The sequence below is a fragment of the Lithobates pipiens genome, unplaced genomic scaffold, assembly GCF_037356315.1.
Source record: "Lithobates pipiens isolate NorthernLeopardFrog02 unplaced genomic scaffold, aLitPip1_a1.2 Scaffold_18, whole genome shotgun sequence".
In the NCBI taxonomy this organism is placed as follows: Eukaryota; Metazoa; Chordata; class Amphibia; order Anura; family Ranidae; genus Lithobates; species Lithobates pipiens.
The window spans coordinates 436,971,390-436,986,365 of record NW_027507758.1 but is presented as its reverse complement, the minus strand read 5'-3'; the positions used below and the strand labels follow the sequence as shown (position 1 = coordinate 436,986,365).

The 14,976-nt window shown below is 46.3% G+C and overlaps 1 protein-coding gene across 1 annotated transcript in view; it reads right to left on the bottom strand.

The window, feature by feature from the left end:
• The window catches only part of DHX36 (DEAH-box helicase 36), a 154,060-nt gene that overhangs the window by 69,931 nt on the left and 69,153 nt on the right, over positions 1 to 14,976 (bottom strand). The window contains exons 7-8 of the mRNA XM_077488121.1: positions 11,515 to 11,589; positions 11,257 to 11,423 (exon numbers count right to left, since the gene is read on the bottom strand). Of these exons, the coding sequence (XP_077344247.1) occupies positions 11,257 to 11,423; positions 11,515 to 11,589 (242 nt within the window). The remainder of the gene's footprint in view (positions 1 to 11,256; positions 11,424 to 11,514; positions 11,590 to 14,976) is intronic.

The following is a 14,976-nucleotide window of genomic DNA, read 5'->3' as shown; positions in this document are numbered from 1 at the left end:
CAATGACACTATGCACAAGGCCAAGTTGACTCTCCAGTAGTTACAACAGAAAAAAGTTGAAGGTTTTGGAGTGGGGCCAGCAGAGTCTCCTGACCTTAATATCATCAAGCCACTCTGGGGAAATCTCAAACGTGCAGTTCATGCAAGACGACCAAAGACTTTGCATGAGCTGGAGGCATTTTTCCACGACGAATGGGCAGCTATACCACCCTCCAAGAATTCAGGGCCCCATAGTCAACTGTTACAAAAAGCTGCATGCTAAAGGGATCAATAGACCATATTAAGAACCAAGGGTATACAGACTTTTAAATTTAATTTGTTTACTTGTTGCCATGTTTTGTTTTAGGATTATGCAATTCTGGTATGACCTACACAGTTGAATATGAATCCCATAAGAAAACAAATAAATGCGCTTTGCCTTCTCGCTCATGTTTTCTTTAACCCATTTACAGACCACCCACTGCAGTTTTAAGTCGGCTGTTTGAAGGAGGATATCGTTATGGCAGCAGCTTCTTCAGCGGGCAGTCCGCTACAAGATAAAAAGTGGTCTCTGTGGCGCATTCGCCGCAAGATCACTTTTATCGGTGGCTGGAGAGGGCCCCCCACTGCTTACCGGAGCCCTCGGTAGTGGCGGAGGTGATGGCGTCTGTTCTCCTGTCAGGTATGGAGACGAGTGAGGGGAAGATGGCCCCCACCTGTCTCCATACAATTGCTGGGTGGAAGCAACGTCAATACAGTCACTTCAGCCCATAGCTCTTAAAGGGCTACTTTTTTTTTAATATTTTTTTTTTTTAAATTACATGAGATCTGAGGTCTTTTTGACCCCAGATGTCATATTTAAAGAGGTCCTGTCATGCTTTTTTTTCTATTAAAAGGGATGTTTACATTCCTTGTAACAGGAATAAAAATAGGATTTTTGTACTCACCATAAAATCCTTTTCTCCAAAGTTCATTGACGGTACAGCAGCTCTTCTTGACCTTAGGGTTATCACCCCTTTAGGAGAGGACTAGGCAGAAAGTGTTAAAAACCGCAACACTTGCACAGTACGGCCCAGGGGGCGATCCTACTGGCTTTAACCCCTCACACTGCATCCAGCAGCTCAGTTGTCAAAAGCAGTACAAACAGAAATAGGAGGGGTGGGTGCTGTGTCCGTCAATGAACTTCAGAGAAAAGGATTTTACGGTGAGTACAAAAGTCCTATTTTCTCTATCGTTCATTGACTGACACAGCAGCTCTTCTTGACCATAGGGATGTCCCAAAGCAGTGTCAAAGAAACAAGGGGTGGGAACAGCAAACAACAATAACTCCACCCATAACAACCAGAGCTCCTCAACGGAGGAGTTGCAACCTTAAACAGCCGCCTGCAAAACCCTTGCGGCCGAAGCAAGCATCCAAAGATGCACTCATGTCAACCTTGTAAAATTTAGTAAAAGTATGAATGGATGACCAGGTCGCCACCTGACACACCTGAGAAGCAGACGCTTGATGTCAGAAAGTTCAAGAGACACCAACTGCCCTGGTAGAATGCTCTGTAACAGGAAAACGGAGGCGCCTGTCCCCTTATGGCATAAACCTGAACTACAAGTCTGTCTCATCCCCCGAGAGATAGTGGCCGATGAGACAGTCCCTTCTTTGGACACAGCGAGTCCGACCTCTGAAAAGGAGCCGTAGCAGACATACACCTGCAGAGCCTGGACCACGTCCAGGGAATGCAAAGCCACCTCTTTAGGGTGTGGCAGCCAAGAACATAAGGATGGAAGCACAATGTCCTCATTTAGATGAAAGGCTGAAACAACCTTTGGAAGAAACGAAGGCTGAGGACACAGCACCGCCTTATCCCCATGGAGGATCAAGTAGGGAGACTTGCAAGACAAGGCCGCCAACTCAGAAACCCTCCTGGCAGATGCAATGGCCACTAGAAAGACCACCTTCAGAGAGTGTCAATAAGGGACTCTCCCTAATGTTTTCAAATGGCGGTTTCTGAAGCACAGAGCACCAGATTCAAATCCCAGCGGTGGGTGAATCAGAGGGGCCACATGTCGAACCCCCTCAACAAACATACTCACCAATGAAGGAGTCGCTAAGGGTCGCTGAAAAAAGACAGCCAAAGCTGATATCTGCCCCTTAATGGTGCTTAATGCAAGTTTCTTATCCACTCCTCACTACAAAAACAGCAGGATCCTGGAAAGTGAATATGTACACGGACGGCACCCCATCTCCTCACACACGGAGATGTAGGCCTTCCACGTACGAGGATAAATCTTCTGAGAAGATGACTTCCGTGCCCTCAACATAGTGGATATTAACAAATCGGACAGACCTCGGCCCCTTAGCACAGTGGTCATCAACCCTGTCCTCAGGGCCCACTAACAGGCCAGGCTTGCAAGATGAACTGAAATACATCACAGGTGATGTCATTTGCTGCTCAGTGATTGCAGTATTCTAGTCTGCATCTCCCCAAGGTAATACATAAAACCTGGCCTGTAAGTGGGCCCTGAGGACAGCGTTGATGACCACTGCCTTAGCACCTGGCTTTCAACAGCCATGCCGTTAAAGCCAGTGACGGTAAAGCAGGATGAAATATTGGACCTTGCGACAGAAGGTCCTCTCGCATCGGCAGCCGCCAAGGAACATCCGCCACCATTCGTACTATATAGAAAAAAACGGAGGTGTAACTGCGGTGGAGTAACAAGGGAGATAAAAAAAAAAAATCCACAAAACAGCAGCAGCATACAGTGCGACAACATCAAATATAATGAGATCAGAAAAGCTGCGCTATAACATTAATACATTAATGTCCATGATCCCACAAAGTCCCAGGAAAATGTTGCTTAACCACTTAAGGACTGCCGCATGTAAAATGTACGTCGGCACAATAGCACAGACAGGCACAAGCGTGTACATGTACGTGCTTTCCTTCCAGCGGGTGGGGGGTCCGATCGGACCCCCTCCCGCTGGCTGCGGTGGTCCATTTCACTTCGGGATGATCCGGGATGAGGGGATGGCCGTTAGTTTCTGGCCATCCCCTCTCGATCGCTCCTGGCGAATGAGAAGCTTCCCCCGCCTGTGTAGTGTAAACACAGGCAGGGAGGAAGTGATGTCATTCTCCTCGGGCGGTCTTTTTGACCGGACTGCGAGGAGAACAGAGAAAGTAAGTGCACCAACACTACACTGACATGTAGGTACACATAGGCACACAAATCAACCCCCGATCCCCCCCCAGTCACAGTGTCACTGATTGCAGTGATCATTTATTTAGTGACCACTGCATTTAGTGTCAGTTGTTACAGTAAAAAAAAGTGTCAGGGCAATTAGTGTTAGGTCCAGGGTAGCCCCCTACCCCCCCCCCCTAATAAAGGTTTAACTCCCTGATTGCCCCTAGAGTTAACCCTTTCACCCCCTTTTGCCAGTGTCACTAAGCAATCATTTTTCTGATCGCTGCATTAGTGTCACTGGTGCCGCTAGGTAGCTAGTTATTTTTTATGTTCACCGCCAGGTTTTTATAGCGTTAGGTACCCCCATATACTACCTAATAAGGATTTTAACCCCCTGATTGCCCCTAGAGTTAACCCTTTCACCAGCGATCACCGTATAAGTGTCACTGGTGACGCTGGTTAGCCAGTTATTTAGGTTCCCTGTCAGGTTTTTATATAGCGTCAGGGACCCCCATATACTACCTAATGAAGAGTTTAACCCCCTGATTGCCCCTAGTTAACCCTTCCACCAGTGATCACCGTATAAGTGTTATGGGTGACTCTGGTTAGTTAGTTTGCTTTTTATACCATCAGGGCACCCACCATTTATTACCCAATAAAGGTTTAACCCCCTGATCACCCAACGGGTGATATCAATTAGGTTTTAGGGTCAGGGTCTGCATCGCCCCAGGCAGCGCTAGGTTAGTGCCAGTACCGCTAACACCCACGCGCAAAGCATACACCTCCCATAGTGGTATAGAATCTGAACAGATCAATATCTGATTAGATCTATACTAGCATCCCCAGCAGTTTAGGGTTCCAAAAAAACGCATTGTTAGCGGGATCAGCCCACATACCTGCTAGCACCTGCGTTTTGCCCCTCCGCCCAGCCCACCCAAGTGCAGTGTAAATCGATCACTGTCACTTACAAAACACTAAACACATAACTGCAGCGTTCGCAGAGTCAGGCCTGATCCCTGCAATCGCTAACAGTTTTTTTTGGTAGCATTTTATATTTAAATCCTGAAGGCAGTGCTTGGTTTTCGAGGTCCTGTACGCGGCTAGGCTCCCAAAAAGTCCCCCACATGTGGTATCCCCGTACTCAGGAGAAGCAGCAGAATTTATTTTGGGGTATAATTTGACTTATGCCCATAGCATGTGTGAGCAATATATCATTTAGTGACAACTTTGTGCAAAAAAAAAAAAAAAAAAAAATTTAATATTCCTGCAACTTGTGGCAAAATATAAAATATTTCATGGACTCAACATGCCTCTCAGTAAATAGCTTGGGGCGTCTACTTTCCAAAATGGGGTCATTTGGGGGGGGGGGGGGGGTTGTGCCATTTTGGCATTTTATGGCCTTCGAAACTGATAGGTAGTGAAGAGTGAAATCAAAAATTTGCACCCTTAGAAATCCTGAAGGCAGCGATTGGTTTTCGGGGTGCGGTACGCGGCTAGGCTCCCAAAAAGTCCCACATATGTGGTATCCCCTTGGGGTGCAATTCCACATATAACTATGGCATGTGTGAGCAATATATAATTTAGTGACTTTTTGTAAACTTTTTTTTTGTGTGTGTGTCATTCAATCACTTGGGACAAAAAAAAAAAAAAAAAAAATATTCAATGGGCTCAACATGCCTCTCAGCAATTTCCTTGGGGTGTCTACTTTCCAAAATGGGGTCATGGGGGGGGTTGTACTGCCCTGCCATTTTAGCACCTCAAGAAATGAGATAGGCAGTCATAAATTAAAAGCTGTGTAAATTCCAGAAAATGTACTCTAGTTTGTAGATGCTATAACTTTTGCGCAAACCAATAAATATACGCTTAGACATTTTTTTTTTTTTTTACTAAAGACATGTGGCTGAATACATTTTGGCATAAATGTATGACTAAAATTTAGTTTATTCGATTTTTCTTATAACAAAAAGTAGAATATATCTTTTTTTTTTTTAATTCAGTCTTTTTCCTTTCATATCGTAAAAAATAAATATCGCAGAGGCAATCAAATACCATCAAAAGAAAGCTCTATTTGTGGGAAGAAAAGGACGCAAATTTCGTTTGGGTACAACATTGCATGATCGCGCAATTACCAGTTAAAGCAGTGCAGTGCGAAATTGTAAAAAGACCTCTGGTCCTTAGGCTGACAATTGGTCCGGGGCTTAAGTGGTTAAATGATCACAGGGAAAAAATACTGAAGCCACTGGTTGTTGAACACTGCAATGCATGAACTCCAAAAGGTGCCCAATCACCGTAGATGTAAATTGTGCTTACCAGATGGCAAGCATTAAAGGCGGTTGGCTAAACTAGCCTAGGGCATTTAAGCTTGCAGATGTCCACAACTCAAATGGGAATCAGGTACAACTGTACACTTTCATATATTGCTGATGCACGGAGAGTAATCTCAGAGGATTCTTGGACCAGAGGCTTGCAGCAAGCGATCGCCCACACTACAGACACATTCAGTCCTTGGCATTGAAGATCTGACAAGTGGATGGGTGATCAGGGCGTAGCAGTCTATGCATAGACAGCTATGCCCTGATAGCCCATTCATCTGAACGCTGCAGACCCTCATCGTATGGGATCACTCAGGGGCGCTCCACACCGCACCGATTTGGCTGCATCTGGCAATCTCGTTCATTGTTTAAACTTTTCACTCATCCACTTCAATGGCAAGGACTGAATGTGTCTGTAGTGTGGGTGATCGCTTGCTGTAAGCCTCTGGTCCAAGAATCCTCTGAGATTACTCTCCGTGCATCAGCAATATATGAAAGTGTACAGTTGTACCTGGTTCCCATTTGAATTGTGGACATCTGCCTAAAGCTCCAGTACATTGATCGGCAGGCTGAATCCTTCCTGGGTACACCAACCCTGGGCTGACTGTATGACCCAAACTCCCCCGCAACAGGTCAGGCTGGCATCCGTTGTGATCACCGTCCAATGAAGAGGAAGGAACGACTTCCCGGACCGAAGGGCTGGCGACCTCAGCCACCAGAGCAGGAAATCCCTGACTGGCTCGCCCGAATTTGACGAGTGTGGAATTGAGCATACGGTACCATCTCGAAAGTGGCTACCATGAGGCCAAGGACTAGCATGCAAAAACTCAGCGACGACCACCTGCGGGACACCAACAACTTTACAGCAGCTTGAAGAGTCTGCAACTTGTCTGAAGGGAGAAAGCCTCTCGCCTCGGAGGAGTCCAGAAGCAAGCCCAGGTACTCCAGGCGTAGAGTCAGCACCAACACCGACTTCTGTAGGTTCAGTACAGAAGTCTGCATGGCGATTGCCACATCCTCCCTTAATTCTAAGTTGCACTCAGAAGGAGGTCGTCCAGGTAACCCACGATTGTGATCCCTCGCTGACTCAGCAAAGCCAAAATTGGAGCTAGCACCGTGCCGACGCCAGGACAAAAGGGAGAGCTACAAACTGGTAGTGCTGGCCTCCGACCGCAAATAGCAGAAACCTCTGAAGCTTGATGCATATGGGGGACATGCAAGTATGCATCCTTGATGTCCAGGGATGCCAGAAAATCCCAGATGGAGTGCAGTGACCACTGAGCAAACTGATTCCATCCTGAACCTTTGTACTTTCACAAAAGTGTTGAGGGCCTTGAGGTCCAGGACCAGACGGATCCCTTCTTTCTTTGGGACTACAGATTGCAGTAGAACCCCTGAAACCTTTCTGGTGTTGGTACAGGCCTTGTGCAGCAGCAGGTCCTGTATGAGCCGGAAGAAGATGAAGGTTGGAGGGGACAAAAAAAAAAATCTGTTTGGCGGACAAGAAAGAAACTATCTTGTACCCTGAGGAAACTAGTTTGCAGAGCCACTGATCAGAAAGCAGGGAGGTCCACCGAGTTGCAAACTCCTGGTAGGAGATTTGCTTGCTGGCAGGTTTGGCTTGGCTTGTGAAATCAGGGACGCTTTTGTCCCTCAGCAGGCACCTTGTCGGACTGGGAACGCATACCTGACGACCCAGGCAGACAAAAAATCCGCTTTTGAGTGGAAAAGGAGGGCCCTTGCCTACGGCGTGGCTCCTTACCTTTTCTGGACTGTGGGAGCAACGTATTCTTAATAATGTCATCCAGCGAGGCTCCAAAAAGTCTCTCTCCCTGGAAGGGCAACTCCGCCAGTGCTTTCTTAGATGCCTGGTCTGCAGACCAGCATTTCAGCCAAATCAGGCGACGTAGCACTACTGCCGATACTGAGGCTCTAGAGAGCAAGGGGGCTGTATCTAAGGCCGCATCACAGACATACTTAAGGCCCTGAACCAACTGGTCTGCCATCTTCACGCAGACTGGGGAAGTTTGTTGCTCCTCCAATTCACAGTGCAAGAATTTAGGCCATTCAGTCAGCGTCTGAGATACCTGGGCCGTGGCCAACACCGTCCGCAATGTTGACCCCACCACGGTAAACAAGGACCAGGCAACTGCCTCGGCCCTCCTGTCGGCAGGGTCCTTGAAAGCAGGAATCCTTTCCACCGGAAATTGTGGTTACCTTATTTAAGCTGGATACCGGGGGGTCAACAATCGGAGATGTCCATTTCTTCAGGAAACTCTTCTCAAAAGGGGTAGCGCACTGCCATGCATTTCGGGACTGAAAAGGCCCACTGCGGTATTCCCCATGCCTTGTAAATAAACTGATCAAAATAAGTTAGGTAAGGAAACACCTTAGGGACCCGAAAGGGACAGACTCCTCTGTAGATGCCCCCGCCGTATCCTCAATTTTTAGGGTATCCAGCACTTCTGTAATAAGTGCTCCTACAAGCACCTTTTTCTGCTCCCGGACACAGTCATCCTCACTGTCCGAATGGTCCTGGTCCGCATCCTCTGATACATCAGAACAGGGCCGTCAGTCACAGCGGGCCCTTGCGCCCACACGCCACTTCCACCCTGGCCACAAAGGCCTCCATGATGGCTGACAGAGCATCCATAGGCACCACAGGTGCAGGGGAACCAGTTGCAATCACAGGGATGCCTGGGGAAGAAACGCCAGCTTCTGACGCCATGCTTACCCACACTCGCCTGTCACCACTTAGGGACCCAAGGCAAGTCACACAAAAGTCCACCCTCCTAGCTGCACAGACTGAGGGGCCCCCCGCAGGACTCACCACCCAGACCCAGCTGTGCTGTTGCTGCTGTCCGCTCTCCCCTGTGCCATCCACGAGGTGTCTGTGTGGAAGCGCACTGTTCTAGAAGGAAACAAGCGCCTAGTGCTAGAGGCAAAACCACCTGAGGCCACTAGAAAATGTCCGTCAGCTGCCTCAGCAAAAAATGTCTGAGAGCGCCAAGAAAATGGCCGCTGAACTACTAGAACATGGCTGAAAGGGTGAAAGCAGCCCATAGTATGGGGAGGAGGGAAAGGACAGGGAGAGAAGAAAGGGAGAGTGAGAGAACCCCTAGTTGACCTCCCAGGGAATGCCCAGCTGATCCATCTTGCCGAGACAGGTGGAACCATACTTACGCCTTCTGCAGGAACTGCTGGACGCATTCCACAGACAGAGCAGTACGGGGTGGCTGCCGGCCACAACACACTGACACAGATAGCAGTAGTCCGGTCATATGTGTGCCCCGGAGCATATAGCTCACCGGCCGCCCCTGGAATAGATGGGGCATGTTGTGGCCGACCCAGCGCGCAGCTAGGGCCTGCTCACGCTCGATGGCCAGACTGGGGAGACAAGGATCTATATTATTCAGCCTGTCACCCAGCCCGGCTGTTGATTTTAGATCACAGGAATCAAAATGCAAAAAAGGAAAGAAAACATTTCCATGACCAATGGTCCCATGGGGAGCCAGGTCCTTCTCCTATACTCGGCAGAAAAAAAACTGAGCTGCTGGATGCAGTGTGAGGGGTTATAGCCAGTAGGACCGGCCCCTGGGCGGTATTGTGCAAGTGTTGCTGAATTTTAACACTTTCTGCCTAGTCCTCTCCTAAAGAGGCGATATAACCCTAAGGTCAAGAAGAGCTGCTGTGTTCGTCAATGAACGCTGGAGAAAGTGAATTTTTTTTAAACAGTGTAAAAAAAATATAAAAAAAAAATAAATTAAAAAAAAAAAAAAAGGTAAAATAAATAAGAAAATTTTTAAAAATTTTAAACGCACCCCATCCCGACTAGCTCACTTGCAGAAGCGGACGCATACCCGAGTAGTGCCTGCATATACAACAGTGTTCAAACTAGGTATCGTCGCGATTGGTAGAGCGAGAGCAATAATTCTAGCCCTAGACCTCCTCTGTAACTTAAAACATGCAACCTGTAGAATTTTTTAAACATTGCCTATGAAGATTTTTACGGGTGAAAGTTTGTCGCCATTCTACAAGCGGACGCAATTTTGAATTTTGACATATTGGGTATCAATTTACTTGGCATAACATTATCTTTCACAATATAAAAAAATATAAAAATTGGCCTAACTTTAGTGTTGACGGTTGTCTTAATTAAAAAAAAAAGTGTATTTTTTCCAAAAAAAAGTGCCCGCTGCGTAAATACGGTGTGACAGAAAGTATTGCAATGATCGCCATTTTATTCTCTAGGGCGTTAGGAAAAAAAAAATATATAATGTTTGAGGGTTTTCTAGCAAAAAAAAAAAAAAAAAACTGTTTTTAACTTGTAAACAACATATCTCAGAAAGAGGCTCGGCCCTTAAGTGGTTAACAATAGTACATACTATATATTACCAAAACAAATTGAGCACAACTGTACAAGGGGGGGTTCAATACAAAAGCAACTAGCTTTCAGGAGAAGATGATTTGCAATTGAGATCCGTTTGCAATAAAGTTGGAACAAGTGGTTTGCATTTTAAAAATAAGAGAGTATGGGCTACATAAAAAATAAAAAAAAAAACCTACGTGCTTCACCTCTATGCTTCAGCTGTCCATGTCAGCTCTAAGTCGACACGACCGTTGGTCGCTCAGATTTCAGTCAGCTTGGAGAGTAGAACAGTGATTGTCAGTCACTGCTCTCCGCTCTGCCCCTTCAGCATTCACTGAAGTCCTGGGTTGAAGAGGGGCAGGCGCAGATGGCTTTGGCTCTCAGCCACACACTGGGCTGGAGCCAGTTGTTACTCAAGAAGCTGGGAGGATCCCGGCAATATGGTAGGGATTCTTCCAGAGCCTGGAGCTGCTCTGAGATTTCAATTGATAGTTAGCTCATAGGAGGCTATTGCTCGCTGAGTCACAGGAGTGCAAAAGTGCACTCCTGTGACCCAGAAGAGAGTTCTAGCCAAAAGAGTTTTAGCTATATTTGTTCAACAGTGAGTGAGCAGCCATAAGACTGTTCTCCAATACCGATATTAGAGAGGGAGGGAATCAGCAATGCAGGTGAACCTACTTCCCCCAAAAAACAATGTGATGGTTAAAAAATCCATATCTTAAATGTACCAGACTCTGTTTTGATACCACTTTGTACATTTAGGGTATGGATTACTTTTAACCATTGTATGGTTTTTATTGTACTACTAAAGATGTATTTGTTTTTAATTTTACATGTTGTATGAAGTGACACTTACTACATCTCCCTACTCCAATCTCCTATTTTGTGAGATTGGAATACTTTTCACTTTTTATTTATTTTTTTAATGCAACCACCACATCTAAGAATTGATAAGCTGCAAAATAATAAAAGGTTTGCCTTTGGGTTTAATACTGTTTTAATCTAAACGATATTGAAGTTTGTCAGCTAACTTTGAGGATCCTCACACATTAAAGTGTAACTCCACTTTTGTCAAGGGTAAAAAAAAAAAAAAAAAAAAATTAAGGTTTGATGCAGGACAAAACTACATCATCATCATCTGCCCCTCCTCCTTCCCCCCGCTGCCTTCCGGGGACCTGTGCCCCCCCCCCCAGAAGATGGGGCCATTCAGAAAGCGCAGCACGACTTGAGCATGCTCAGTAAGAAACCGACTGAGGCCGGATGGTTTCACTGCTGGTTTGCCTTAGTTGCAACGCCAATGACTGCACCCGAGCAGATGAAAAAATTTACAGCGGCTGATAGGTTAGGGAGCAGCACTGAGTAAATTATTTACAGTCAGAGTTGCACAAAATAACTTCACAAGACAAACAAACAACTCACCAAAGTACTGAGAAAACTTCTCTGCATTGAGAGTGGCACTCATCAGTATGACCTTCAAATCTGGGCGGCAGATCAGAAGATCTTTCACTATTGCCATGAGGACATCAGAATGCAGGTTTCTCTCATGAATTTCATCTAGGACAACGTGACTGACATCGCCCAAGCGTCTGGAGTGAAACAAAATTGGCTGGAAAATCATCCGCAATATTCAAAGTATTGTATAGTACAAGATGTATGCACATAGGTGTGTGTACTTACTGGTCAGACTGAAGCCACTGTAGAACTATGCCAGTCGTACAGTACAAGATTGAACCCTGCTTCCGAGGCAACTGGCTAAAACAAAAAGAGTAAAATGAGTTCCATTGAAAGTGTTGCTAAAATGTTCCTCCATCAATCTTACTAATCACTTCTTTAGTAAACAAGATGCCAATATCCTCAACAAAAGATTTTAAGAAGAAACCAACCAACATCGTGTAAGGTACTGCAATTTATGTTATGTTTAATCACCATATCATATCGCTTTTAATGGTTACAAGGGCAAATGAGGAGAGAGATTCTTCCTTGTGAAGGGCACACAGAGGGAGAGAGACCATCACATGCTTCGCAATACCCAGAAGTACCAGGGATTTCATTGGGGCAGCAGAGGAGTGCAAGGTAACGCAAGACTTTTGACATACCGTATATACTCGAGTATAGGCCGACCCGAATATAAGCCGAGGCCCCCAATTTACCCCCAAAAAAACTGGCAAACTTATTGACTCGTGTATAAGCCGAGGGTGAGACATGCCTGTCCATCCCTGTGTGTGTGTCCGTCCATCCCTGTGTGTCCGTCCATCCCTGTGTGTCCGTCCATCCCTGTGTGTCCGTCCATCCATCCCTGTGTGTGTGTGTGTCCATCCATCCATCCATCCCTGTGTGTGTGTGTCTCCATCCATCCCTGTGTGTGTGTGTCTCCATCCGTGTGTGTGTGTGTGTGTGTGTGTGTGTCTCCATCCGTGTGTGTGTGTGTGTGTGTGTGTGTGTGTGTGTGTGTGTGTGTGTGTGTGTGTGTGTGTGTGTGTGTGTGTGTGTGTGTGTGTGTGTGTGTGTGTGTGTGTGTCCAGCCTACCTGTGTCCCGAGCCTTTGTCCCGAGCCTCCGTCCCGTGCCTTGCCTCCGTCCCGTCCCGTGCCTTGCCTTGCCTTGCCTCCGTCCCGTGCCCTCTTCGTCGGCGCCTCGGCGGCCATTGTAAAATTCAAAAGCCGCGCCTCCGCCTTCGCCTGTGATAGGCGGAACACTGAATTTCCCAGCAGCCTGTGTTCCGCCTATCACGCACATCGTATCATCCTCGTCCGTAGTACGAGGATGATACGATGTCCGTGATAGGCGGAACACAGGCTGCTGGGAAATTCAGTGTTCCGCCTATCACAGGCGAAGGCGGAGCCGGAGGCGCGGCTTTTGAATCCTAGAATGGCCGCTGTCTGTCTGCTCGACACGCTGATCGAGCGGGCAGACAGCGATGACTCGAGTATAAGCCGAGGGGGGCACTTTCAGCCTCAAAAAAGAGGCTGAAAATCTCGGCTTATACTCGAGTATATACGGTACCTAGAAAATTATTTTCTAAGAAGTGCATCACAAGACACGGGATTGGCTTTTCTTAGACCAATGAGTTATGTTCTACTTCCAGGTGATTAGATGCTTACAAATGGCCAAGGCGAAACCCATCCCTGTAAAACCTCTCACACCCAGCAAGCCTTACGCTTTTTTTTGTTTTGTTTTTTTATAGCAAGCAAGGTAGCAGTGATCCTAGAAACAGAGGGGAATGTACTTAAAGGCCAACTTCATGTTTTACAAAAATAAATAAAAATAAATGCACTGCATCTTTTTTCAGTAAAAAAAAAAAGGTGTATTTATTTTGACAGATACTGAATGGCAGGAAGAATCAATGGACTCCGTGTGCTCACTAGCGTCCTCAAAGTTTGAGAGCTGCAATCCATTAGCTGTAGTTGTAGTGCATTCATTCACAGAACTATGAATAAATGATGTGACCATGTGGGCGGAGTCCCACAAATTCTGGTAGCAGTTGCAGGGAGAAGAAGAAAAAAAGGTAAGGTCCAATCATCCCCCCTTTGCCTGAACTTTGACACCTTGCAATTGTGGAACGAGAAGCAGCGTGCTTTTGCCCAAGAACCCTCATGTAACACAAACATGGACTAACAGACCACAGCTGAGAGGTAGCATCATCCAAAAAAATTAAGGCAATCACTTTTGGGCGCTTTGCCGCAGGACAAAATGAGGGTACAACAATGTAATGGTTAAGGTGGAATGCAGAGGCCACCTTGGGTAAAAAAAAAAAAAAAAGGCTCTAGGCCACATATCAACTTTGCACTTGAATAAGGCCGCTAAGACCTAAGGCACTCTTAAGAGTTAAAAAAATAAAAAAGGGGAGGAGAGGAATGCAGAGCAGTTTTTGCATTTCTTTGCACACGTTAAAAAAATAAATAAAAAATAATAGTTTTAGGCCTGAAAGCACAAACAACACAATAAATTACCCAATTGTTTCGGGAATATCCCAAAAAGTTGATCGCTCCACGTAAAAAGATACGCAACATGCAAAGCTCCGGGGAGGGGGGGGGTCATGGAAAGCAGGCAGCGGCTGGATCACTTTCATTAGAAGGCTGACCATCGGCTTGTGGAGTGTTACACAGAGTGAGCGCACGTGTAAAACCCTCCAGCTGCCACCACCGCAAGCCCTATAGCAGTGGCAGTAAAAAATTGTTAAAGGATGGTCTTTGGAGAACAAAGAATAGGTTTAGGTCCATCAAAGTCAAGGGAAATCATAGGTGAAATTATGTGCGAGACAGCCTGAACAAAGGCTCTCACAAAAGAAGCAGCAAGAGCTCTCTGAAGGCACTGCCCAGGCCAAGATCTGACTTATAACAGCCTTCAAGGCAGAGGACTTGTCCAATCCCTACTGAAGGAAGGGCAAAACTGGACCCGCAGATAAACACTGTTTCTTCTCACACCAAGCAAAGTATGTTTTCCAAGTACAATGGTAAACATTGTGGGAAGACAATTTCCTAGCCTACAAAGAGTGGGTATGATTGAATGCTGATGTCCCAAGTCCTTCAGGACTTGGGCATCAACAGATAAGTCATAAAACCAAGCAAGCATGAAGAAAAAACAAACAAACACATACATGGGTCCACACAGTCTACCAGCAGCTGGTGTTCAAGTACCACACCCTCCTGGGCCAATTCTGTACAATAAGAAGCACCTGAATGCTCTCCCTTTCTATCCTCTGGAGTAGACAAGGCAGGAAGAGGAGATTGGCATAGTTCAGACTGCACCGATCCCACGATTCGTGAGGGCATCCACTGCAAAGGTCAGATGATCCCTGGTGCTGGCTAAAAAATCTGTTCAATTTGTTTTTGAGCCTGGGCACAAAAATGTCCACATTGGGCATACCCCACAGGTCACAGTGTTGGAAAAACCTCTGGGTGGAGATACCATTTTCCAGTCACATTGCCTGAGAAAATGTAGGACCTCTTGCCAGCCCAATAAGCTACTTTTCAGATCGGGAGGAAGGACTTCAGCCAATTCCAAAGCCACACTGGTCATCACCAGCTCAGGGCCGTCCCAATATTGCTGGTTGCATGACAGATGGATGGGTAAACCAAAGTAGCAAACAAAGCCACTTTTCTGCTAAGAACAGAAGGTTGGAACCTGATGCTTGGAAGGA